The sequence below is a fragment of the Schistocerca cancellata genome, chromosome 11 (assembly GCF_023864275.1).
Source record: "Schistocerca cancellata isolate TAMUIC-IGC-003103 chromosome 11, iqSchCanc2.1, whole genome shotgun sequence".
NCBI lineage: Eukaryota > Metazoa > Arthropoda > Insecta > Orthoptera > Acrididae > Schistocerca > Schistocerca cancellata.
The window spans coordinates 21,537,993-21,563,811 of NC_064636.1; the positions used below are offsets into that span (position 1 = coordinate 21,537,993).

Genomic DNA, 25,819 nt, shown 5'->3' on the forward strand with positions numbered 1-25,819 from the left:
TAGTTTGAAGAAATAATGACAAGGTACTGATTTGTACTGGGGGAAAAAGAAATTTATGGTACAAGCAGGCTCAAAGAAGGATCAGTTGATAGGACACTACCTGAAGCATCAAGGAACTGTCAATTTGGCAATGGAGGGAGGTAAAAATTGTAGAAGGAGACCACAACTCAGAGTAGGCAGGTAAAGCTGGGTGCAGGCTCCAGTAGTTATACAGAAATGAAGAGCCTTGTCCAAGATAGACTAGCACGAAGAGCTATGTCAGACCAGTCTTTGGACTGAAGACGACGATGATGATGACAAGAAGCTGTAAAGGAAACAGAGAAGAAATTTGGAAGGGGATTTAAGTTCAGGGAAAAGAAGAAGAAGCTTCGAGGTTTGTTGATGAGATTGCAGTTCTGTCAGAGATGATACAGGAGTTGGAAGAGCAGTTAAACAGAATGAATACTGTCTTGAAAGGAAGGTGTTAAGATGACTGTCAAGTAATGTAAAACCAGGGTAATGGGAGGTAGCTGAATTATTTCAGATTACTCTGAGGGAATTAGACTGGGAAACAAAACACTAGAAGTAATAGATCAGTTTTGCTATTTGGGCAACAAAATATCTGATGAGAGGGTCACAGCACAGAGGATATAAAATGCAGATACGCAATCGTCAGAAGAGCATTTCTGAAAAAGAAGAATTTGTTAAGATCTAGAACAAATTTAAGTGTTAGGAAGTCTTTTCTGTAGTTATTTATCTGGAGAATGCCTTAAATGGAAGTGATGATAAAAAGTTCTGAAAAGAAAAAAATATAAACTTTTGAAATGTCGCATTATAGAGGAATGCTGATGGTTAGATGGGTAGATTGTGTAACTAATGAAAAAGAACTTATTCAAATTTGGGAGAAAGGAAATTTATGTCAAAAAGTGTTAAAAGAAGAAGAAATTTGTTGATAGAACACATCTTAAGGCATCAAGGAATCGTCAATTTAGTAATGGAGGGGAAGTGTGTGTGTGTGTGTGTGTGTGTGTGTGTGTGTGTGTGTGGAGGTGGTATAATTGTAGAGGGACACCATAGGCTGAATACAGTAAACAGATTCAAATGTAGGCTGCAGAGGTTATTCACAGAGGGAGAGGCTCATACACACAGAATAGACTAGCATTGAGAGCTGCATCAAACCAGCCTCTAGACTGAAGACTGTAACGACGACATACCTTATCCCCCCCCCCCACACACACACACAAACACACACAAGGTTACCCAGCAACAAAACTTGGTTCGAATCCTGCTACATGCTTATAAGCTATGTGCAAATTTAAGAACTAGGCTATAGTTTCAGCAGTGTGGATTACACTTGGAGAAGCTGCCTGCTACTGACCTGGATGTCGGGGCAGATTAAAGTGCCAACGCCATTCACACTCCTGGTCGTGCATTTGGCGGGAATGTGGCCCCAGTTGAGACGCCAGACCACCTCCGGGGTAGGGACGCCAATCGCAGTGCAGCTGATGTTCATCGTGTCGCCGATGTTGAGATTTACCATAGGTGGTGGAGGGGTCTGAATGTAGACGGGAGCTGCAGAGGAAAGAACAAATTCTGTAATACTGATCTTTCATAAAGAATGTACTTAATCCCTTGCAACAAATTTCTCCAATACATATGATATTGCACATTTCATTTCATCTTAACAATATTCGTGAGGATCAACATTTGAAATAACTCAGGAAGATAATGGATAAACTTTGACCAATCCGAACTTGGACAAATTTTTGCAGTTTGTTCATGATTTTGCTTACTATTCTGGTACAAGAGACCCATGATACCCAGTGGCTCTCTAATGTACATTCACACATGTTGTGTTTCTTGACTTCCAGAGGGCATTAAATACAGTTCTGCACTGCTGATTAACAGACAAAACCCAAGCATACAGACTGAGCTCAGCTGTGATCCTTGATCGAAGAGTTTCTAGCAAACAGAACATAGCATGTCATTCTCAGTGGAGTGAAATCTTCAGGTATAAGAGTAACTGCTGGAATACTCTAAAAGAGTGTTACAGTACCATTTTTTTACAGTATACAGGGTGATTCTGTAACTGAAATGGCACATCGGGCATACAGCAAGGATCAGTAATCGCATCGGAACTGAGGTTGCAATTGCCACATGTAGGTGCTACGGTCACGAGAAAGCGATGCTATACAAACGCTGGCGGAGCGCACGGAGACTGCCTACAATGTATTTGAATTACAGCACGGGCAACTGCAACAAATGAGAAGCCGCGCAACTGTGTTGCGAGAAATGTCCCAATAGAAAGGTGCCGTGCCACACATTACTTGCCAACCTGTGTCGCAGACTGTGTGAAACCGGATCATTCCGTGTGCACGAGCCAGATGCTCATAGCCAATCGACAACACGGACAGTTGTAGTGGAAGCAAGCATTCTAGGAATTGTACAGCATAAGTTCTCAACAAGCACACGAGGTATAACAACACCACCGATATACCCCGACCCTCTGTTTGGAGCATTATACGTGACAAAGGACTGCATCCATTTCATTTACAATGCCTCCAGACATTTCAACTGGGAGACTATAACAAGTGCATGGGATTTGCACAGTGTTTACTGAAGGAATCTGCCACAGGCTGCAGCTTCACAGCAAGTGTCCTCTTCACCAATGAGGCTGTGTTGTCACTTGAGGGTGTGATGAATGTTCACAATCTGCATATTTGGGCAGATGGGAATCCTCGCGCTACATGTACACGTGCCTAACAACACAAATTTACTCTAAACATGTTGGCTGGCATCACTGGAGATTGTTTGATCGGGCCATACATTTTCCTGGAGTGACTTTTCCCGTGCCTATTCATTTCCGCATTCAGTTTCAGCACGACGGAGCCGCTGCACATTTTAGCAGACAGTGAGTGCACATCAGGAAGAAACCTTTTCCAGTCCCCGGATTGGTCGCAGTGGGCCAGTCGTGTGGCAGTTACGATCACCTGATCTGTCCACAATAGAGTTTTTCCTGTGGGGATATCTGAAGGGCCCGTGTACGACAGCTCCTACGCGATTACTGATCCTTGTCGTATGCCCTGATGTGTCGTAACCTTTTTTTAATCACTCTGTAAATAAATGACCAAGTGAATAACATTGGAAGTACCACGAATCTCTTCACAAGTGATATTGTTGTAAACTGAGAAGTCACAATACTAGAAAATAGTAGTGAAATGGAGAAAGATCTCCATTCCGCAGAGGATCGATGCTTGTTGCACGGAATGGCAACTGGTCCTCAATGTAAACAAATGTGAAATACTGCTTGTACATAGACAGAGAGATCCATTTTTATGTTATTACCCTATTGCAGAACAATCTCTGGAAGCAGTCACATCCATTAAGTATCAGGGAGTACACTTACGGGACGATTTACGTGTTAAGTGGAACTGGCACGTAAAACTAATTGTATCTAAGGCAGATGTCAGACTGAGATCCATTTGATAAACAATCGTGATGTGTAGTCCACTCACAAAGGAGGTAGCTTACAAAACCCTGTTTCAACTGATAAGCGAATATTGCTCATCAGTCAGATGTGTACCAGATAGGCTCGGTCGACAAAATACAGAAGATCCGAAGCACGGCACTTCCTTTAGTCAAAGGTTCATATAATAAGTGCAAAAGCATCACATAGGTGCTCATCCAACTCCAGTAGCTGATACTGGAGGAAAGGTGTTGCATATCACTGAGTGACAATTTAGAGGTTTAAATTCTGAGAATTTATGTTTCTAGAAGAGTCAACCAATATAGGGCTTCCTCCCACATATTGCTTGTGAAAAGACTGAAGATAAAATAAGAAAGATTCAAGATCACACGGAGGCTTATGACAATTGTTCTTCTTGCAAGCCATTTGCAACTGGAACAGGAAAATGAGGAACTGAGAGTGGTATACACAGCACCCTCTGCCACACACCACAAGCTGCAGATGTATTTGTTACAAATAAAAGGCTTGAACTATAGTAGTCAATTCTGTATAAGTTTAATCCAAAATTTATTTGAGTGCTGAAAATAACTGAATCAAGATACCAGATTATTTTAAAGCCGTTTATTAAAAGATAATTAAATCCTCAGAACTGAGTTATTAAAAATTAAAAGTACCTGCTTCTATCAACTAGAAACCTTATCTAATGAGGTAGACAGGATGGCTCTTGTACTACTGGGCAAACATGTCACTCTGGAGCATCTGTATTGCACACGCACAGGCACGGTTACTTACAGCAGCCAATTTCATCACTCCTGTCCTGGCAGTCCACTTCCAAGTCACACTGGAACGACTTAGGGATGCACTGGTCACCCGAGCGGCACGGGAATTCGTTGTAACGGCACGGAGAACCTGTAATGTAGAAAGAATGTTTTATTTGACTGTCTCCAGCAACATAAAAAGCTTACTTAATGAAAGTATACCAATCAAATGTTATGAAAGGCTCTTCAGTTTGGTGGAAGATCAATGACAAGGCATCAGAATACATCTGACAGAAAGACACTTTTCTCGAATCACCATCACCAACTCGATCCTCAAAAAATCAAAATAATTTGTTGACTTTCAAATACACAGGCAGCTGTGATAAAATACAAGAAACTGGAGCTCGTACACAAAAATGTAAGTGTTCATTTTTTCTATGTGCTACTTGAGAATGGGATAGTAAAAAATAGTCTTTCAGTTGTTGTGAATCCTCTTCAAAGCAAAAGGTGGTGAGTTGAACAGCTATCATGTATATGTAACTGGGTCACAGATTGTTTTATAATCACAGAGTACAAGGTAAACAGTCCTTGGCAAATAAAATGCTGTGACCAGTCACTGCCGAACAATGACGCCCGCCATATGTCTGCAGCACCGGAAGAAATTTCTACAGAAGTTGCCACACATTGGCTGAGGGTAGGAGTGAGAAGGGGTGACACAAAAGCACAGCTCAAAAATGTGTGGAGCAATTTCACCAAATTTAGTATATACAAGACCCATTATTTGTATGAAAATACTGCGGGAGTAAGATACCCCTACTAACCCTGTTAACGGTTTACCCTTATGACTTTTCATTTTGTAAATTTGGAAAATCACTTGACAATAGCTACAATGCTAAAACTGCAACAGTGATTTCAAAAGGAAAAGGAAAATACAAACAGCGAAAGCATTATCGTGAGACCTTGACAAACTGCTGACCTCAAGTACATGCCCTTATGTAATCCAGACAGATGGTAAAGATATACAGCAAGGCCATAACTACAAGCATCCGGCTATTTTCCACATTCAAAAGTGAACAATAATTTGTCTCAGCTTTTTCCTGTGCACGTACGAACCTTTGCAGGGACTGCACTCTTAACACTGATGTTAAACAGAATATCAAAATCGATACCAATGATTACAGCCTTGTAGAGACTGTTTTATCTCCAAATATCTATCAAACAGAAATATTAAACCTACAATATGGTAGCAGCACTCACCTGGCGGATTAGTTGCACAGTTCTGCTCGTCAGAGCCGTCGCCGCAGTCGTCGTCCGAGTCACAGCGCCACGTCTTGAGCACACACCTCTTGTTGTCACATTGGAATTCGTTGGGCTCACATCCGTGGGCACCTACACACAATTTCATGTTCATCAGTACACTGTTTCCAACCACTGTACAGGCGCCACGAGATCTGATCACATGATTCTGTATCGTGACGATAAAGGACGGCTCGACAGTGTCATTATTTTGTGTTACACCGATGTGTTCTAGTTTGTGAGATGACAGGAATGCTATTTCTTTAACACAGTAGTCAAAATCAAATGCTCAATAAATTTCATTGTAATCAGTTTTGGTTCAGATTTACTGAAAAGATGGAAACGAATTTAGCACTATATCACTAAAGCGTAACAGGACTGAGCTAAGACACGGGTGACACAGAGTTGAAGAAAGGAGAATAATGACTTCCATAACCCTAAAATTGGGAACAACACAGCAGTGGAATAAGTGAATCCATTTTCCCATCTAGTAAGTGAGATAACACAGTATGTTTGAAGGAAGGAAAATATAAGAAGCAGAGTGGCAAAGGCATAGGAAGCACTTTTTCAATAAAAGATGTGTGATTATCTGATCTATAAATGAGTCTGGGTGCTACACATCATCCATCTGCAGGCAAATCCTCAAGATTTGTAAATAATTTACATTTCATAAACAGTAATTGTAGTCCACAATTTCTGCGGTGCAAGGCTGATATTCTTTGTTTCCTATGATGACTTGCCGTCTAGGGCAACATACCAAGCAAACGTGCCTTTTGCATGACTGCTGAGCTTTGTCAACTTCCTCATCCTGTGGAGAAAGAGAATGAGCTCAGTTTAACATAACTGTTTTCTCCAGAAACAAGCTGGATTTTGAATAGTTTAGCATCCACAGGACTGTACATATCTGAGCACAACTAATCTTTTTTAAAAACAAAGGTAAAAAGGATTAGCAGAAACGAAAATAGCTATAATCTGAATGCTGCTACTGGGGATCACGAAGTAGATGAAGCAAAGGAATTCTGCTAACTTGGAAGCGAACTTACACGTGACGATGAACACAGCAAGGAGGTTGGTAAAAGGAGGTATAGGAGGATTCCAAAAATTAAGTGGACCGATAAGATAAGAAATAAGGCGGTTCTCTGCACAATCAATGAGGATCGTGGTGGGCTGCATCAAAGCAGTCAGCAGATTGATGACCCAAAAAACGTCCTCTGAAATTCTATAGTAGCAGCTCATCAGTTCTGCAGGTTTTCCGATACTGTCAAAAACTGCTCCGCATGAAAATTCTTTCGATCGTGCGAATAAAGTCAGATGGAAGTGAAGGCACAATGGATGCAGACCCAATATAAGAGCAAATCCTTTAGCTCTGGACAGCTTTTTGATTTAAGCACTTTAGTTAGCTTGAAGTCTTACACCAAAAATTCAAAACAAAGAAAACCATACTTACTGCACCGCATCTCGTCCGAGCCATCCACACAGTCAAAGTTTCCGTCGCACACCTTCTCCTTGGGAATGCAGTCGAGGTTGGCACAGGTGGCTTCGTACGGTTGGCAGGTGTACGCTGGTCGTGTTACGGGCAGGTCCACTGCAAACGAGAACACAGTCAGAGATTTTACACTGAAACGAGTCAGCTCGGTCAAACATTTTGGCAATCAGTAGAACACTATCTGATAAAGGATATACTGTTGAACACCATCAGCCACACTTGAAAAGTATTTACTTGCCAGACTGGTTTTTGAGCATGAGGCTGATCTTCAAAGGCATATAGTGTGCTCAACAATAGGAAAATATAGATTGCTACTTAACATAAAGATAACACACTTAAGTTGCAGGCAAGCGCAATTAAAAGACACCTACACGTAAGCTTTCAGTCTCAGCCTACATCAGAAAAGAAAAACACACACCACTCATTCACACGAGCAAGCATACTTCGTGCACACATGACCGCCAACTCCAACAGCTCAGGCCAGAATCTGATACTGGCCCAAGCTGTTGGAGTTGGCAGTCATGTGTGCGTAAGGTATGCTTGCTCGTGTGAATGAATGGTGTGTGTTACTCTTTTCTGATGTAAGCTGATGCCGAAAGCTTATGTGTAGGTGTCTTTTAATTGTGCCTGTCTGCAACATAGTGTGTCATCTTTACAGTAAGTAAAGATATTTCTATCCGGAGTTTCCATTGTTTGATGTAGTGTGCTCATCCACAACAAATGACACACCTGTGATGTGTAAAATCTTTATAGCAGTTATAAATAATGTTGATCTATGCAGTGCACAGCTTGTTGTGTGTACATATTATAAAACTGTAAAATGCTAAATCTTTAAAATGCATGTAAACACAATCACCAGACCATTTCTGCCATCATTAGTGCACGGAGTGCCAGGTCACTTGTATCAACCATATTTTCAAACTTAAAACACTATTGTTACGATTTCAGAAGTGTAACACTTTCCAGGGGCTCCGACCAACATCCTGGAGCACTAAAAGCATTTAGAGATAGATAATTAAATAATGGTTTGATACGATGAAGTAACTTACAGGTATTTGTCCTCGACAACTGCCAATACTCTGACAGACGAACATCCAACCGTTTTCAAAGCGGGGAGGAAGGGTGATTAGAATTTAACACAGTGCAGTCATTAGAGACTGTGCACGAGCTCGGATTACAAAAGGATGTGGAACGAAATCGGCTGTGTGTTTTCAAAGGAAACATCCTGGCATTTGGCTGGAAAGATTTAGGGAAGTCACAGAAAACCTAAATCAGGATTATCCATCTTTGTGATTTGCAGTTCCTTGTATTGGTCGTGTTGGCTGGATAGAAATTTTAAATTTTTGAAATCTGCCCTAGGTATCAGACACCTCAAAGTCATAGATAATAATCCAGCAAGCAACTGGCTATTGTTTGACAGATGTGTGTATGAATAGTAAAACTTGTTTGTCGAATTGGCTTTTTGTTCATCAAATAACACTTTGGTTGATGTGTCTGACAGCAAACACGTTGGCTGGCATCACTGGAGATTGTTTAACTGAACTGGTTCTCATATATTGCCGACTAGTGTCCCAACATTTGGCAACATGATACACACTGTGCAACAGCTGCTCCACAGCTTCATAATTACTGAAGATATTTTAAAATCAGTTTGTGTGCCTGCCAGAAAGGACATATTTTCACCAGATGTGTTTCATTTTATTGATATAAAACATTGCAATTAGTCTGTAATAAAACATGTTTACAGTGTGGCTTACAAGCTAAATTGTAAATATGTTTCATTCCAGACCACTGACAATGTTTTATACCAGTAAAAAAAAAAAAGGACTATGATGAAAAAAATACGCAGTTCATTGTAGTTGGACTGAGGGATGTAAAATACCTCCGTAAATTTTCATCATGTTGAAAAACACATGTAAGTGTTCTGATGGATAACATCAGAGGCTACCTGAAGTTGTTCACAGGTGATGCTTTATATAAGCTAGAGGAAAGTAAGACCGGAGCAGGGTGTGGTATGTTGCATCAGACAAAATTTTGCACTTAACCATATGTTTCAAATGCTTTGTTGTGGAGCTGCATCCATAAAAGCCCCTTATAAGCAATCAAACCTGTTTGTCAAATTTGTTGTTAGTTATCCACAGCTTTGTCAAACAAGAGTACAGATGAACCGTCCTTTCTGGCAGGTACACAAACTGATTTTAAAATATCTTCAGCCATTATGAAGCAACTATGGCCACACAAATTAACAACTGATTGATAAATACTACTTATGGCTGTCAATACCTTTATCAGTTGCAACTGTTTTTCATTTTCATACATACATATTGAATGCTATGTACACATTAGACATCTGGTGAACAGTGACGACTTCCTTAGAGAATGCCCACATATACTTTAATATCTAATATCTTTTCCATTATGAATGATGTGCTGACATCTATCTAGTTGGATGTTCTTAATGCACCAGTCTCCAAGTTTGTATGACATTCCATAACTCAAATTGTGTTCCTCAGCATACCTTTCAAATACATACTCCCTTTTCTATGACATTGATGACAATACTGCGAATGTATTTCTGTAGTTCCATTGTATAATTAACTTTAACTCTTTGCCATGCACTTAAAGTGGCTTAACATAGAAAACATTGAGCCACTGAAACTTCCTGGCAGATTAAAACTCTGTGCTGGGCCTTTCACAGTCAAGTTCTCTACCGACTGAGCTACCCAAGCACGACTCGCGATCCGTCCTCACAGCTTCAATTCCGCCAGTACCTCGTCTCCTACCTTCCGAACTTCACAGAAGCTCTTCTGCAAACCTTGCAGAACTAGCACTCCTGGAAGAAAAGATACTGTGGAGACATGGCTTAGCCACAGCCAGGGGGATGTTTCCAGAATGAGATTTTCACTTTGCAGTAAGTAGAATGTGTGCTGATGTGAAACTTCCTCGCAGATTCAAACTGTGTGCCGGACTGAGACTCAAACTCGGGACATTTGCCTTTCGCGGGCAAGTGGGGCTAGTGGTAGAGCACTTGCCCGCAAAAGGCAAATGTCTCGAGTTCGAGTCTCAGTCTGGCACACAGTTTTAATCTGCGAGGAAGTTTCATATCAGCGAACACTCCACTGCAAAATGAAAATCTCATTTTGGAAACATCCCCCAGGCCGTGGCTAAGCCATGTCTCCGCAATATCCTTTCTTCCAGGATTGACAGTTCTGTGAGGTTCACAGAAGAGCTTCTGTGAAGTTTGGAAGGTAGGAGATGAGGTACTGGCAGAATTGAATCTGTGAAGACGGGTCGCGAGTAGTGCTTGGGTAGCTCAGTCAGTAGAGCACTTTCCCACGAAAGGCAAAGGTCCCGAGTTCGAGTCTCTGACTGGCACACAGTCTCAATCTGGCAGGCAGTTTCATATCAGCGCACACTCCGCTGCAGAGTGCAAAATCTCATACTATATTTAGCCACTGTTTGTTATAGGATCTCTACAAAAATCAGACAATGTACTACGCAAGCCATTACCTCTCAATCTCTCATTCCAATTAAGACAAATAAATCACACATAAACAAATTCACCACCATATGCTTTCTCCCTCCCCTTCACCAAACAATGAGTCCTGTTCCATAAAGTACTTTATAAACAACGAATCTGTTTACTTCCAACAGGAAAAACCATGTTAATAATGAATAACACTACCATGAAACTGCTTTAAACTTAAATCAGCAACTACACTACACTTACCAGGATCCATTTAGGAGGGGCCCATACGTTTGAAAAGAGAAAGACAAACAAGATTCTAATTAATCACTCTACACAAATGAGGGCAAGAAGCACAACAGAATCTACTGTACGAGGTCTACTCTCGCACCAAAGAATGTGACATTCGATGTGAAGAAGAACTGAAATAAATTAAAACTTCTAAACAGAGGTAGCTATGAGTAAAAGGCCAAAAAGTTAATGAAATGGAGATAAGTGAACAAAATATATTCAAATAGCTGATGGGTAAGGAACAATTATAAAGATGAGATTGCTTAGTTTATCTATGTCATAAAGATCACTAGAACTACCTTAGCTTTTTAGTTATGTCCAAAGGCTCATAAAACCACCATTACTGGTATTCAATTACCTACAGTGTAAAATGTATTACTCCTCTCTCATTCTCATAACTTTCTATCTCCCCCTTCCCCCCTCCAGGAGTGTTCACATATTATTTACACACTACCAACAGAGCATTAAACTGCCAACTGCAAAAGGGAAACTACAAAAATATGTTTTGGGAAAGCAAAGAAATTTAAGCATGTCAGACAGTGATATGCAAGTCACATTCTTGACATGCTTAATGAACAAAATATTAGCCACCTCACACAAAGAGCACACCACTCACTCTGGAACTCTGTAGGTAGTGTACAAATGGTAATAAAAAATCATGTGACAATACATCACAAAGTAATGGTGAGTGAGTGAGTGTGTGTGTGTGTGTGTGTGTGTGTGCGCGCGAGCGCGCCACTCGGTTGTGCGGAAACAGCGCAGAAGATACACACGTGTGGAGATGGTACACGATGGCAGAAACGAGCTGTCACGTTTGGAGATACCGTGCCCATGTCATGAAGTTGCCCAATTCAGTGACGTACTGACACGGACTGTGCAACCTGACTACAGGGAATCGTGCACCATATAACGGGGCATAAGAACAGTGGTTGTAAAAAGATCCCAACCGACAGGGACCGGACGAATGTTGTGCCTTACCAATGACAATTGGTTTCAAACCAAACATGAATTGCTGCCACAGTGAACACAGGTCCATATGCACCAGCTTTTGAGTGACAATTGCATGCAGTGGACATTTGGAGTCAAGTATCTCTAGAAAAGGAATTGCTCACTGTAACAGTACGTCTTCCATGGGCCAAACAACACACAAACTGGACAACACCTGACTGTAAGCTAGTAGTGAATTTGGTTGAATCATGATTTTGCGTCTTTATCAAATGATGCAAGATGTTAAGTGCCCTGACAGCCCAATGAGACGCTTAATCCACAATGTATGGAAGCAAGGTGGCTTCTCAAACCTGGGGGGGGGAAGAAAAAAAAACTGAGGATTCCAAGTGTGAGGAGAAAATGAAATGAAATGATCGTATGGCATTTATTGGCCAGGATATCCCCTTCGGGGTTCCGCTGCCGTATTGCAAGTCTTTTTATTTTTAGTTGATGCCACTATGGCGACTTGCATGTCAATGATGATGAAAAGACACACAACACACAGTCCCCTGACGGGAATCAAACCTGGCCCCCCTTGCTCGGTAGCTGGTAACGCTAACGCTGCACTACGGAGGCGGACTGTGAGGAGGAAGATGAGGAAGACAGTGTCGAGAAGCTCCTGATAAGTTAATGGTGAGCAGGAGGGGGAGTGGAGAGCAGCACACCACAATAATGACTTTTCTTTACTCTCTACTGAGCTATATATCCAGCCACAAGCAGTAATTTAACTGTAGTTTTTAAACATCAATAATTTATTTGGAATAACATTCATATAATTAACACATTTTGAGATATTTAGTATTTCAAAATTTGTGATTTATAAAACTAAATAAAATTCAGTTTCAATGGTAGGTTAAAAACACAGAATTCCCTGAGATTTCCCCGGTAAAATTTAATTCCCTGAGAATTCCAGATTTTTCAGAAGAATTGCCTGGTAAAGTGTAGTTCAGGCCACAATTGTTCTGTGATGTTTTTCGTACCATGACCTTGTCCCTGCATTCAGGTTACTGTAAGCTTGAACCAGAATGTTTATTTCAATATTTTCAGCAACCAATTGTCTACATCTCCATGACAAGCATATTTTGGACATTTCCATTCTCCAAGCTGACAACAGCCGCGTTCACAGGGCTGCACGCGTGCGTTCCCGGTTTGCCTGCCACTCGGGCACCTCTACTTGCCCACTAAATCACCTGATCTAGCCCCACAGAAAATGTGGACAATTTAGAATGTGGGTGAAAACTAGCAGTCTACATTACTGCAATCTGGTACTCTACGGAATTCAATGAACAACATTTGGGGCTTCAACTGGATGTGGCTACCTGAAGAAGTCTGCAGATTCCCTTCGCTGTCAAACGGAGGCTATTATCGAGGCTAGAGGTGGTGTTATACGGTGCTGGTGTGCTGTTCCTGGAGGTGGCTAATTTTTTGTCTAGTTGCTTACTAGGAAATACATTTCAGCTTGCAGTTGCTACAGGAACTACATGCATACACTAACATCCTATAAATTTGAGAGCGACGTATGAGCTCTCATTCTCCAGCTACACGTATCACAATACGTCCTGATCGACTACACACCAAATCTTAATGTCGTTTGATAACCTCTGGAGGGGGAAAAAACAAAAAAATGCAAATTACTCCTGCACACAGATATAGGAGCGAAGCAAAGCGTACCTGCTCCATAGATGTCAACTTGCCAAGGAGGCAAGACGCCATACTTGAGGAGGGTAGAGGGAGATGAGGTTTCAAAGGAAAAAGGGTCACGGATGCGAGAGCTCGGGATTCGAGAAATGGTAATCCTGCCGGCTGCGTGAAAGGAACAGAAAATGTTGTTCATAATTTATTTTAAAATTGTTCATATTTGTATTAGAAACCAATTGAGATACGGATATCGACACTTACCTGCAGAGATCGTAAGTCTTCAGTCACAGATCTTAAGTGTGATATTTAAAAATTTATTAGAAATTGCTACGAGTGTATTCAAAAGGCTCATTATATACAAATTTCCCAAAAATGAAACAACTTGAGTGTCCATTTAAGTCTACTTAGCAAACACTTCCATTATTTTTACTTTATTTGTGTATCTTTCACTCAATGCTACGAATTTTGGAGCTGTAACCCATTTTCAAGTGACTCTTTCTGCCACCAGCCAAGGTACCTGCACACTATTTGCTCAGGAGTATCCAGACACCCCTACATAATGCAGAACTGACCACTACATGTCACAAAAGGTGGATCCACCAGTATAAAAGGAGGCAATGAGTACTGTGTTGTCAGTACAGAAAGAATAACATCATAATGGATCTGTCGGGAGAGCTCACCAATTCTGAATGTGGATTCTTCATCTGATTTCAACTGAGCAACATATCCGTCACGTACATTTCGGTCCTTGATGGATCTGTTGGGAGAACTCACTGATTCTGAATGTGAACTCTTCATCGGATATCAACTGAGCAACATATCCGTCACGTACATTTCGGTTCCTCTAAAGCTGTTAAAGTTGATGGTCGGTGATGTGACTCTGAAGTGGAAATACAAAGGAATGACTACAGCTAAGATTAGACAGGCCTGATGTACTGACAAGCAGTGGCCTTTGACCACTGTGGAGGACAGCTGCAAAAACTAACACAAAATCATTGGTAGGTATCACTTGTGAGTTCAAAAGTATTAACAGTAGTCTAGTCAGTACAACAGCTGCGTGTCAACCGCACACTTCCGTACACTACGCTAGGTGACGCTCGAGGTGGGAGTAAAGAGCGACAACGCTGGACAGCGCACGATTGAAAACGAGTCATTTGGAGTGATGAATCATGCTATACTCTGTAACGATCTGATGGAAGGATTTGGGTTTGGCAAATGCCTGCAAATACCTGCACCATACATAGTGCCAACAGTGAAGTATGGAGGAGAAGGTTTACTGTGGTTAATGTGTGGTGTCTTCACTGCATTAAAAAAAAAAACACTAAATGCAGAAGGATAAAAATACATTTTACAGCATTGTCTACTCTGTACAGTACAGGAACAGTTTGTATATGATAAGTGACTTTATCAGAAAGTGTTTCTGAAGAAGAGTAATTTGTTAACATCGAATATAGATTTAAGTGTCAGGAAGTCGTTTCTGAAAGTATTTGTATGGAGTGTAGCCATGTATGGAAGTGAAACATGGACGATAAATATTTTAGGCAGGAAGAGAATAGAGGCTTTCGAAATGCGGTGGTGCAGCAAAATGCTGAAGATTAGATGGGTAGATCACGTAACTAGTGAGGAGGTACTGAATAGAATTGGGGAGAAGAGGAATTTGTGGCACAACTTGACTAGAAGAAAGGATTGGCTGGCAGGACATGTTCTGAGGCATTAAGGGATCACCAATTTAGTATTGGACGGCAGCGTGGAGGGAGACCAACAGATGAATACACTATGCAGATTCAGAAGGATGTAGGTTGCAGTAGTTACTGGGAGATGAAGATGCTTCACAGGATAGAGTAGCATGGAGAGCTACATCAAACAGTCTCTGTACTGAAGACCACAACAACAACATCAGAATGATGCTGCACCTTGTCATAAAGCAGAATCTGTGAGGTAAAGGTATGTGGACGACAACATGCCTGAAATGGACTAGGCTGCCAAGTGTCTGGAGTTGAATCCAGTGAAACACTTCTGGGTCAATTTAGAAATTTGAGTCCACTCCAGATCCGATGTCCAACATCACTATCCTCTCTCATTTTGGTTCTTGGGGAAGAATAGGCTGCCATTCCACCACAGACATTCAGACACCTCACTGAAAGTATACCCACCAATGTTCAAGCCGTCACAAAAGTGAAGGGTGGACACATTCCATATTAATATTAGCACATAGGTGTCCTAATATCTCTGATCAGATGGTGTATATACTGTCTAGTAAGGTATTTCACATTCCTGCACAATTTTAGTTTGGAGGTGACCGCTGGTAACGCCCAATGTCAGCCCGACGGCTTCGCTGATGGAAGGAATGACTGTTTGAAAATGGGTACATGACCCCACACCTAAGTGCAAAGAACGAACGATAAATAAATAAAATGAAAACATTGCAATTGTGGAATATCTATTTTCAAAACGAATTCTGTATGATCCATGGGCTCACTGATAAAGTTCCTCTTCAAAAGTAATAGAGAAGATAATGGTAACGAGTTATATTGCAATATTCGAGTGAGTAAGAAAGTTGAAAATTACAAAATTTGTTTTTGTTTCTGTATGCAAACTTAACGTATATCAATAGAAAGATAATTCTTCACAACAGTTTTGGTAACCGAACTGGTGTAGTACTATAGGCCAGAATCCATATATTGAACAATTTAGAATACAGACATATTTGCACCGACAAAGGCTCGAATACAGTATTTGGCATACAATACTTTCTTTAAATCTTAATATGCACTAAAATGGCATGCAATTAGTACGCTTTTGATTTAACAAAATTGCTTACTCATTTAAAAAAGGAGTATCGATCACTACAAAAATGTCTGTCTGTCTGTCGTCAGTCATCCCGTACAAGTTTATACGAGGTCTGACAATATAACTGAACTGGAGGCATTCGTGATCGCGTACACCACCCACAGACAATCACATATTGACTGATATTAACTGCATCCAATGACCACCTTCAGAAAAATGGTGGTAGCTTGAATGTAGTAAAAACCAGTCAAGATGATAAATACGAAAGTGATTGTGGGGACTGAAAAATGGAATTATAACAAAGCAATTCATGTAAATACTCACATTGTTCAACCGTCAGTGTGACATAAGCCCTCGCTCCGGGAGTTGAAGGATAGTACCCAATCGCTTCACATATGTACGTTCCAGAATGTTCAAGCTAGAAGGGAAGAAACAGAATAAGTAAATAACAGTGCTACTCGTGTGGGAATTTTCTATCAGTGAAGTTAACCACTCAAAACAGCTCACATTAGTTAATGGGGCATAATACGTAAGTCGCGTGTGATGCTATTTGGTAACAAACAAAATTTTAAATTCGTGATGTACACCTGTGTTAATGGTGTTAGAAGCACAAGTTTTTTTCATGACATCTGTTGCATTCAAATACAACACGTGTAAGAGACTGATATGACATAATGGGCTATTGCAGATTTTTAGGAAATGTACAGTGTGATAATCATTTAAAGCCAAAATTGTGCAACAGTACAACAAGCAAACTGACAGGCGCAGTTTAACAGCCTGTGACGCAAATGAGCTCACCTGTATCTCCGGCATCTCCAGACGACCGTTGACGTCCCGTGAGCCTGGCGGCAGTGGCTGGTTGTTGGCCCTTAGCCAGTGGACGCGCGCCCTAAGCGGCCCCTCATCTCTGCACTGGAATACCACCTCACGGCCTGGACGGTCACGTCGAAGGGGGAGGAGGGACGAGGGAGAACACAATTTGTATTAGATTTCATATAACACAGCTCGTAAGAGCAACCGGCACCAACACGGAACATATTTCCCTAAGCCTTATCAGATTGCTGAGAGCTTCTATTTTTCGAGGTGTGGTGTTCAAATGGTTGCTTTTTAGCATCTGATCTAAATTAGTTGTCACGCAACGTCAAGCGTTGCAAAAAATGCTGTCTGTGAGCAGCAGCTATATTGCCCCGTGCCAATATAAAATCAATTTGAAATCTTTTGCCAAAATCCTGTGAAAATTCTGAAATTCATAAATGGCATGATTTTTTATGAAATGGGTGAAATTTTTGGATTGGAGAAACACCGTTGTGCTTACCCCGTCATATTTCAAAAACTGTTGAGCTTGTTAAAATACACCTACCCCCTTTATTAACAAAATATCTTGACAGGCAACAGATCTTTCAAAAAATTCATATCACATTGCATTTGCTACGTATTAGCTTTGGCATTTATCTCATAACAAGCATGTGAAAATTCTAATTTCCCATATGGTATAAGTTTCTATAGTGCTCCTAAACATGTCAAAAATCTGTTCTTAAATTTAATTAGTGCCAGCTTTACGTTAATTTTTGAATGGATTAAATTTTTCCATCTGAGATACAGTTGCAAACTTATGATGTCATATCTCAAAAATTAGTGAGCTCTTTTAAATAAGTTTCTTTTTTGCGGATAACCAAAATACCTCATTTGGAAATGGGTCTATTTAAAGTTGTGTACCACATTACATTTGCTATGTGTTTAAGCTTCAAAAATCAAATAAAAATTCTGAAATAAGGTTATGGTATAGATCTCTAAGCATCTCAAAAATATTTTCTTAATGATTTCATCCATGATGGATGCAAGTCACGGTTGTTAAAACTCGATGTTAAAATGTAGGCTCAATCACCTTTCACAATGCAAAAGCACAGCGACTGATGCATTTTGAAGGCGGAAGCCTTTGCTTCGAAATACATCAGTTCTAGCATTTTTGCGCTGTGAAAGGTGGTTGAGCTTACATTTTAACACTAAATATGGAATTACATTTGTTCCTGAAACAAGTGAACTTTTCACGTCCAGACGAGTGTTCTACTTGACAACTGATGGGCACAGCACTTTGTGCAGCGAAGTCTCAGCACAGCAAAAGCCCGTAATGGCAGTAGCATACAGCTGCCATTGCTGTATTTTTGGCAGGAGCAGTCACACTTGCTGTCAAATAACAACTACTTCAAATCAGTTTATAGTGAATTTAGGCTTCTTGTGCTTTCCCATAATGTGGTTATATGATTATGGTTTTGGCACAAGAGGCAGAATACCATCGGTATTACTGCTCCCAATTTAAATTAAATTTCATGCACAGTGCTCCCATTTGGCAGAACTTCTTGATGCAATACTGAATGTTTACATGCTTGAGAGCAGCATTTATGTTTCAAATGAACACAAGTTCAATAAGAGTTAACTAAATAGTCCAATATTTCCCATTACTTCAAAAGACGGTTTACTATATCCTTTACTTTGAAACATGTTCACCTTTCACACTGATTTGAAAAACTGTTCAAATTTCCCTTTTCTTTGAAAAGATCTTTGCATTTCCCACATTAAAATATGCCTTCCTAGTGTTGCACTAAGCATGTAATCCAAGCCAAGAATATAAAGTGAATAAGACTGTACACAACCTTCATAGTATTTCTCTTGCAACAAGAATATCAAAGAGCAAAATGTTCAACATTTTAAGCACACACTGATAAATTTGCACTGCTCACACTTCCTATCTGTTCTTTAAAATCAGAAATCACCTGCACTTTTGTTAAACGAAAGAAAGCTTATTTAGTTAGCTCGCAAACTGTTTGTTTAATCTGCACTGCACCTGTGAATGTTCAGATATATAAGATTTTCCCCAGTAGAAATACTTTTTTTCCCCTCAAAAGAAACTTGTTTTGGATCGTGATATAGTTGTGACCACCACAGCATTCATTTTTTTTAATGTCTGGAGCAAATTTTTCACTTTAGAACCACTTTTCCCAGCAAACTTAATGTTTTTTACTCTGCAATTGAGAATGTGCTATTGCATAACTTCTAACATTAAATATGTTGGCTGGAACTGACTGCAAACTCAGATCTCTCCTAACACTTTCCCCACCTGAGTTACCCACGCACTACTTGTGACCCATCCTCACAGGTTCAATGTACGCAGACCAGCTTTGAAAGTGGAACATAGGTACTAACAGAACTGTAACTGTGATGGCAGGTCATGAATTTTGACTGACAGCTCAACTGGTAAGAGTATTACCTTTTTCTTTTCAGCTACCACAACTTTTCCTTATTGTTCCATTCTGCTGTACTCCTGAGGACAAAAGCACTATCTTCAAAATATTTCATTAATTCCTCTCAAGTAGCAGGCATTTCTACTAGACTAAAGGCATTTCTACTAGACCAAACACACCTTCAGCTATCTTCCTTTGTTCACCAGTAACAAGTTCATTCTTTCCTTACAATACCTTTAGGTAGTGAGAGCAACAGCAACATAACTTCTCGGACTTAAACACTGACACGGAAAAAACAGAACGAAGCACATGAACGGTAGTTCAAAAGTGAAACTTCTACATCCTCTACCCATTTTTCTGCCCACATCCCATTAAAACAACCAACAAATCTATAAATATTCAATATGCACTAAAAATACAATCACATATCAAAATAACTATTACTCAATACAGTTGATATAAAGAGTAAAATTAAACCTTTCTAACAGAAAGCTCATTCTAGCAGCAGTTAATAGTAGTGCACAGAAGCGAAATGAGTATTTCTTTAAATTGAAAATTAGTGTCCATTTGCAACCCATTAAATCTCATTAAAATTGCACCATAAGTTTATACATGTGCCCCAAGGTTTCAGAAGAAAATTTAGGACAAACCTGATAAATTAAGGCAACTTTTTTTGTTACCCTCGCATGCAAAAGAGATAAACGTTTGTATTAGCAAATTAATTCTTAAGGCGTTTTGAAGAATTGCTACGAGCTTTAACATGTTGCTGTAAGGTTTAATAAAAAGCTAAATATTCGTTTCTCAACACTAAGTACTCAGCACATGAACTTGCATCACCTCTACAATTTTAAAAGCAAACGTTTAAAGGCATCCTGTGTACTGATCTTATTGTACACACTTTTTTGCTGGAAACTTTTCTCTTGGCCATTATGACACTCAATATGTTTGTTTGCGTGGCTATCTTCAGTAGTAGGTGTTATTTTCCCAGTGTTAAGCGTTCTGTTATTTAAGAGTGTTTTACATGTCACTTGTTTTGTTTTTATTTACAAAGCATCACTAATGGTCATTCTTTGAATGTAGTATGCACAAAACATTTCTTTAGTTTGTAGAGGCACTACGTCATCAATAGTCACATAAACAAGATTGAACACTTCGTTGGCTTTCCAACGAATCCTTTGTTGAATGAGAGTATACACACACACACACACACACACACGCACACACACACATTAAACTCTCTCTCTCTCTTTCTCCAGTACAGCCAGCTGAATACACAACACCTATCTGACAGGACTTCCCATACCAAGTTTCTAAATTGTTTTATTTATAGATTAAAACAGTTTTTCTTCACCTCACTTTTGTAAAACTTCACAAAAGTGGTCTTCATGAATGAAAACCTGGAAAAATGACAGTGAAACTTCTATGAAGGCATCTCTTGTGAAGTTCTGCAGAAGTGAAGTGAAACGTTAAAACAAAAACGTAGGAAAAGAAAAGACAGGTCTCTAAAATCCAGTGACCAGAAAACGGTGAAAGTGCAATCAAGTATTTTTCAACTTGAATCTCTCCTAACAACAAAGAAAAAACATGTTGACTTCATAACACTTACAAAAAGTGCAATAAACACTGTCACTGTTAAGGAAGTTATAAACCAAATTCATCAGGCAAAATTATTTTTAATCTGTAAATAAAAATTGTAGATATGTATTATGTTTACTGAATGACTATTGATGATGTTTCGTAAATACAAGTAAAACACATTCAATGTGAAACATTCTTATATTGCAATACCCTTAACAGAGAAAAAGTAAATGATAATCATTCGCAAAACCCCAAACTTCATATCAAGCTTATCTGGGACCAAAATCTGCCAAAGTATCTCATGAAAGAAGAATGAGCACAATGATTTGTGACCCATGGTTGGGAGGAGAGGGAGGGAGGGGGAGAGAGGTGGGGGTAAGGGAGAGGGGGGAGAGAGAGAGAGAGAGAGAGAGAGAGAGAGAGAGAGAGAGAGAGAGAGAGGGGGGGGGGGGGGTTCTTTCACTACATAAAAAAAGAGGTCTTCTGTGACAAAAGCAATCTAAGTATTATACCTCACAGCAGCAAAACACCAAATTCCAGAAAAAAGGGCTGGTGTGCATGAGAACTGGAAGTAAATGAATAAACATTACAGTAAGAAAGCTACCTTGACCTGGCAGAAAAATACGACAGCAACCAGATACTTACTATGCAGACTATTACATTTTTAGGACAAACCAAATGGCTTGCATGCAAAGCCCATGCAGATGTTGAACCGGCATCACACCAGTGTTAGGAAGCCGGCTGTCAGCTCCTACACTCAACTGACTGCAGACGAAGTATTAATAGGAGTTACTTCTGAAGCTTTACTGTGGCGGATGCAGGCGTAATAGTACAATATGTGGGAAAAAGAAAGTTGTCAACTTACCCTCTGTAAAAATGTGGTGTGGTTCCACAACAGAATAGGGAAGAAAAAATAACAACAAACTAGGTTAGTCCACACAACATTCAATCATTTATCTCTCTTTTATCACAAATTTAATAATTTATTTATTTTTTAAAGGTTGTTCTTATCTCTATTTTTTAATTTGGGATTTCGATATTCTTAAGGTATAGCACCAGAGGAGTTTTACATCTAAGAGGTATGAGAAATACAAAAGAAAATGTGTTTACTACACTGACAATTGGGTTAAGTTTCATTTAATTTTTTTATGTGAACCTAAAATAAATAAGCTGTATGATGTGTACATACTTCTTAGAAATTACTGTTGTAAACAGAAATTATTTTCATTAAAACAGGTGTTTGTTCATCTGCATTTTGATTGGATGATCACGATTTTATGGGCACTTTCTGCAACACTACCACAAGTTTTAGTTAACACTACAGTGACTGGTCACTTAGAAGAATAGTGGGCCTGGGAAATCGAGCAATTATGCCACTTTTTTAAAGTGTTACTAGCACATATGTAACTGATTTATCTTCAAGAGTAATGCTTACTAAAAAGAGCCAAGCTTCTTCATATTTACTTTAGTTCTTCAATAGATTATAAATTTTAAAATAAAGGTGACGGAAAGTATATGTAACCTCTCACGAAAAAGTGCAAGGTGAGTTGCTCAGAAATTTCTTCCTCTTGAGCTTCCAAAATTGCTTGCTCACTCAACAAATGTGATGTATTTGTATAAGAACTACAGCAAACGGTGAAGCCTAATGAGTACATGCAAGAAATTACATCAATGCAATCATGTTGGCTCAGACATTCATGACAGCAGCTGTTGCGTTTGCTAATGTATTCTTTTGAAATAATTCTAGAATTGCAACAGAAGGCAGCATCAGTCAAGGAGCAGGTCCCGAGACACCCATACAGTGTTCTCATACAAAATTAGTCGAGAAAATCACAGCCCGACCTAAACTCAGTGCGATCCTTTAACACAAAATTGCAACCCGAGCTATGCTCGGGTTTGGTCTCAAAAGTGTTAACAGACTTCCTCCTGACATTTGTCAAAACTTATGATAGCTGTTGGAAGTTTTTTTTTTTATTTTTTATAACTGTGACTGCAAATAAAGTTAGTTTGCAATCACTGATGCTCTGCCTTCACAAGGCTACCACTAACACAAGTGTCAGTGTGATATCTCTCTAGCCATAGGAGAGCAGATGATGACCACTCAGTCATTAGAGCCACCACTGATGATGTCACTTTTGAGTATCAACGATCTGTCAGTAATCAGTAACACTTAAAAAATGGCTAAGCTAGACCTCCAGAAAAAACTACAAATTTGAATCTTGTCACTGGACTTAAGGCATTTAGACAAAATTGTGTGTGTGTGTTTTGTGTGTGCATGAGGCAGTGTGATACTGTGTCATGCAGTAGGTCTGCGTTTTTTAATTTATGTTTTAGATTGTTGCTCTGATGCTAGATGGAATTTACTATAATGAGGGACATTTACATAATAAGTGACATTATGTTTTATTTCACAGAACTATACTTAAAAAGGATTGTTCACTAGAACACTTCTGTAAAAATATTAAGAACAATTCTTAACTTAGATTGTAAGAGAAATTAAGACCATTTGAAATAAATGTACAAGAGAAACTGAAGATTTCTTATAACAAAACTGTACTTTTGTCTTTTTTAATGCATTGGTGTTAAATAATACTGAAAGGTAAGAACAAATGTTTAACAAAGCATGTAACTGATAATTTATACATTTCAAATAACAAAAACTTTATCAGTGAATGGGTATCGTGTGTTTAAGGCAATTAATTATCACTCTCGCCTTTGTACAATGTAGATTAAAGTTTCCTTTTATGTTGATGTTCTGCTGGTAGAGAACATTTGATTTCAGCATTTCTTGAAAGCTCTGTGGTTTATTAGCTTTATATTCTTCTTTTAGTGAAAGTTCTGTTTATAATCAGACTTCCCAAGAACTGCATTAGTAACTACATGAATTCTCACTACTGTTACAAAAACTACTTTTTATTAGTGCACTCATAAATATTGCAGGTGCTCTGTTAGGGTGTAGAAGTTCTTTGTGCCAATTACTGCTGTTATGACAATAACAACAAATTTCAGTACAAGTCAAAAGGAGAGTTATAACAAAACGCAAACCACAACAAATAAACATGAAAGTGTCAGTACATAATATGAAGGGATTTTTCACCATAATACCATTTCCGATGGTGTGCTCTCCACCTATTTCTTCAGGATACACACACAAATTTAGTTACACAAAAGGTCACAGTATGCAGTGCTACCCAAGTAAGACATGAAATTATCCTAAAGCAGAAGGGTGTTCACTTCAGTTCTTCATTACAATTTGCTACTGATCTGCATTCTCAAGCTCGATTTACAACAAAGCGAGCAGAAGCGAACCGATATCCGTCCACGATTCACCAGGGTTCACTACCATTCACTTGTATCTCTGAACAAGTGTTTGCAGAAGCAAGGGAATGAGCGATAACGCACACGACCTGTCAGCGTGGCTTTATTGTTGTTTAGTGCTAATAAGTGGCACACATGATTCAACGCCATATAGTTAGAGACACGATTCAAAACTGAGATAATTGGAGATGATTATTTTGGATTGTGAGCACTCCATTTTTCACAAAGTAACCAGAATGGCACAGGAAAAGAAAATTTTTTGAGACCTGAATTTGTATGTAAGCATGAAATGTGTTGAATTGCAGCTCCAGCCTTCCTTAGCATTACTCCAAAACTTTGAACATATGTCTGTTGACACTTTCTGCTGGTTTCTCATTACAACTGAGGTGCATATTTTAAAGTAGAACACTAATTACTGATGAGCGACATAACCTGAAGAAATACTAACATTCACACTCCGGTTATCTGCAAACGTTGACATTAACATTAGCGACTGTTTCAGATTTCAATAGCTTCACGATCTCAGGTCGTTTTTGATGTCTGCAATGACATTTGGAAGCACTTCAAAGTAGTTTGTTAAAGTGTATACAAGGAAGATAATATCAATAAAATGTGATTAATGAAATTTGAGCAACTCTGAAAAAAGATGTGTGTCTGCTTGTGTGTGTGTGTTTTCATTTCTTATCTGAAAAAGACTTTGGGCAAAAGTTCAGTAAGTAACAACCTTTTCGTTGTGCCCATCTGCAACTCGATGTATCACATTTAAAGTGAACAGCAATATATCCTTTTTACAGCTGTTGATGTTCCAAACATGGAGTTTCCACTGTTTAATGAAATGTGATATATCTGTATGATGGCTTTCACATAGGCTACTTAATGGAATCTGCTATATAGTTTGTTACAGGACAAGTTGTGTGATCCCAGACAAATCACTTACATTTATCATCCAAAATATCTAACACAACATTGATGCATCAGCCATGAAATCACAGCTATTTTGAATGTAAGCAATGAGAATGACCAGGTCTTTCTCATATTTTTAATTTTATTCAGAGTAATACATTACTTGTTTACTTTCAGTAAATTTATTGTGTCATAAGTGTGTATTCACTCTGTTACCACCTGATGCAAGCACATAATGAATTTATCCTCTTGCTCGCATCTCCAGTTGGACCTCTTGAGTGCTTCGGTATTTTCCACTGATCTTTTCCTTCGACATTTGTTCTGTGTAACTCTCAAATTCCTCAAGAACATATGATATCTATATTCTTCTATCGGCAACATTTTATTCTCTTGAGACCATTCCACCACTCATGTAACTCATATGTCAACAGCAGAAATAGACAGATATAAGACAAAAGCTTTCTGTACTGCTAGCACTGAAGCAGAGAGGACACTAAGTTTCTTTGATGGTTCCCTAAAACACTGACAACCATAAGAATGGGCAAACACTACCAAATGCAGACTGAATCTAGCTCACTTGTGCTCAACTACCATTTACACCACACAGAATTCTTGTTTGCTTGT

At 39.3% G+C, this 25,819-nt stretch overlaps 1 protein-coding gene across 1 annotated transcript in view; it reads right to left on the bottom strand.

Annotated features, from left to right (window-relative positions):
- Nucleotides 1-25,819, bottom strand: part of LOC126108671 (basement membrane-specific heparan sulfate proteoglycan core protein) — a 761,963-nt gene that overhangs the window by 209,777 nt on the left and 526,367 nt on the right. The window contains exons 24-29 of the mRNA XM_049913980.1: nt 16,956-17,089; nt 16,482-16,575; nt 6,947-7,084; nt 5,461-5,592; nt 4,238-4,354; nt 1,358-1,551 (exon numbers count right to left, since the gene is read on the bottom strand). Of these exons, the coding sequence (XP_049769937.1) occupies nt 1,358-1,551; nt 4,238-4,354; nt 5,461-5,592; nt 6,947-7,084; nt 16,482-16,575; nt 16,956-17,089 (809 nt within the window). The remainder of the gene's footprint in view (nt 1-1,357; nt 1,552-4,237; nt 4,355-5,460; nt 5,593-6,946; nt 7,085-16,481; nt 16,576-16,955; nt 17,090-25,819) is intronic.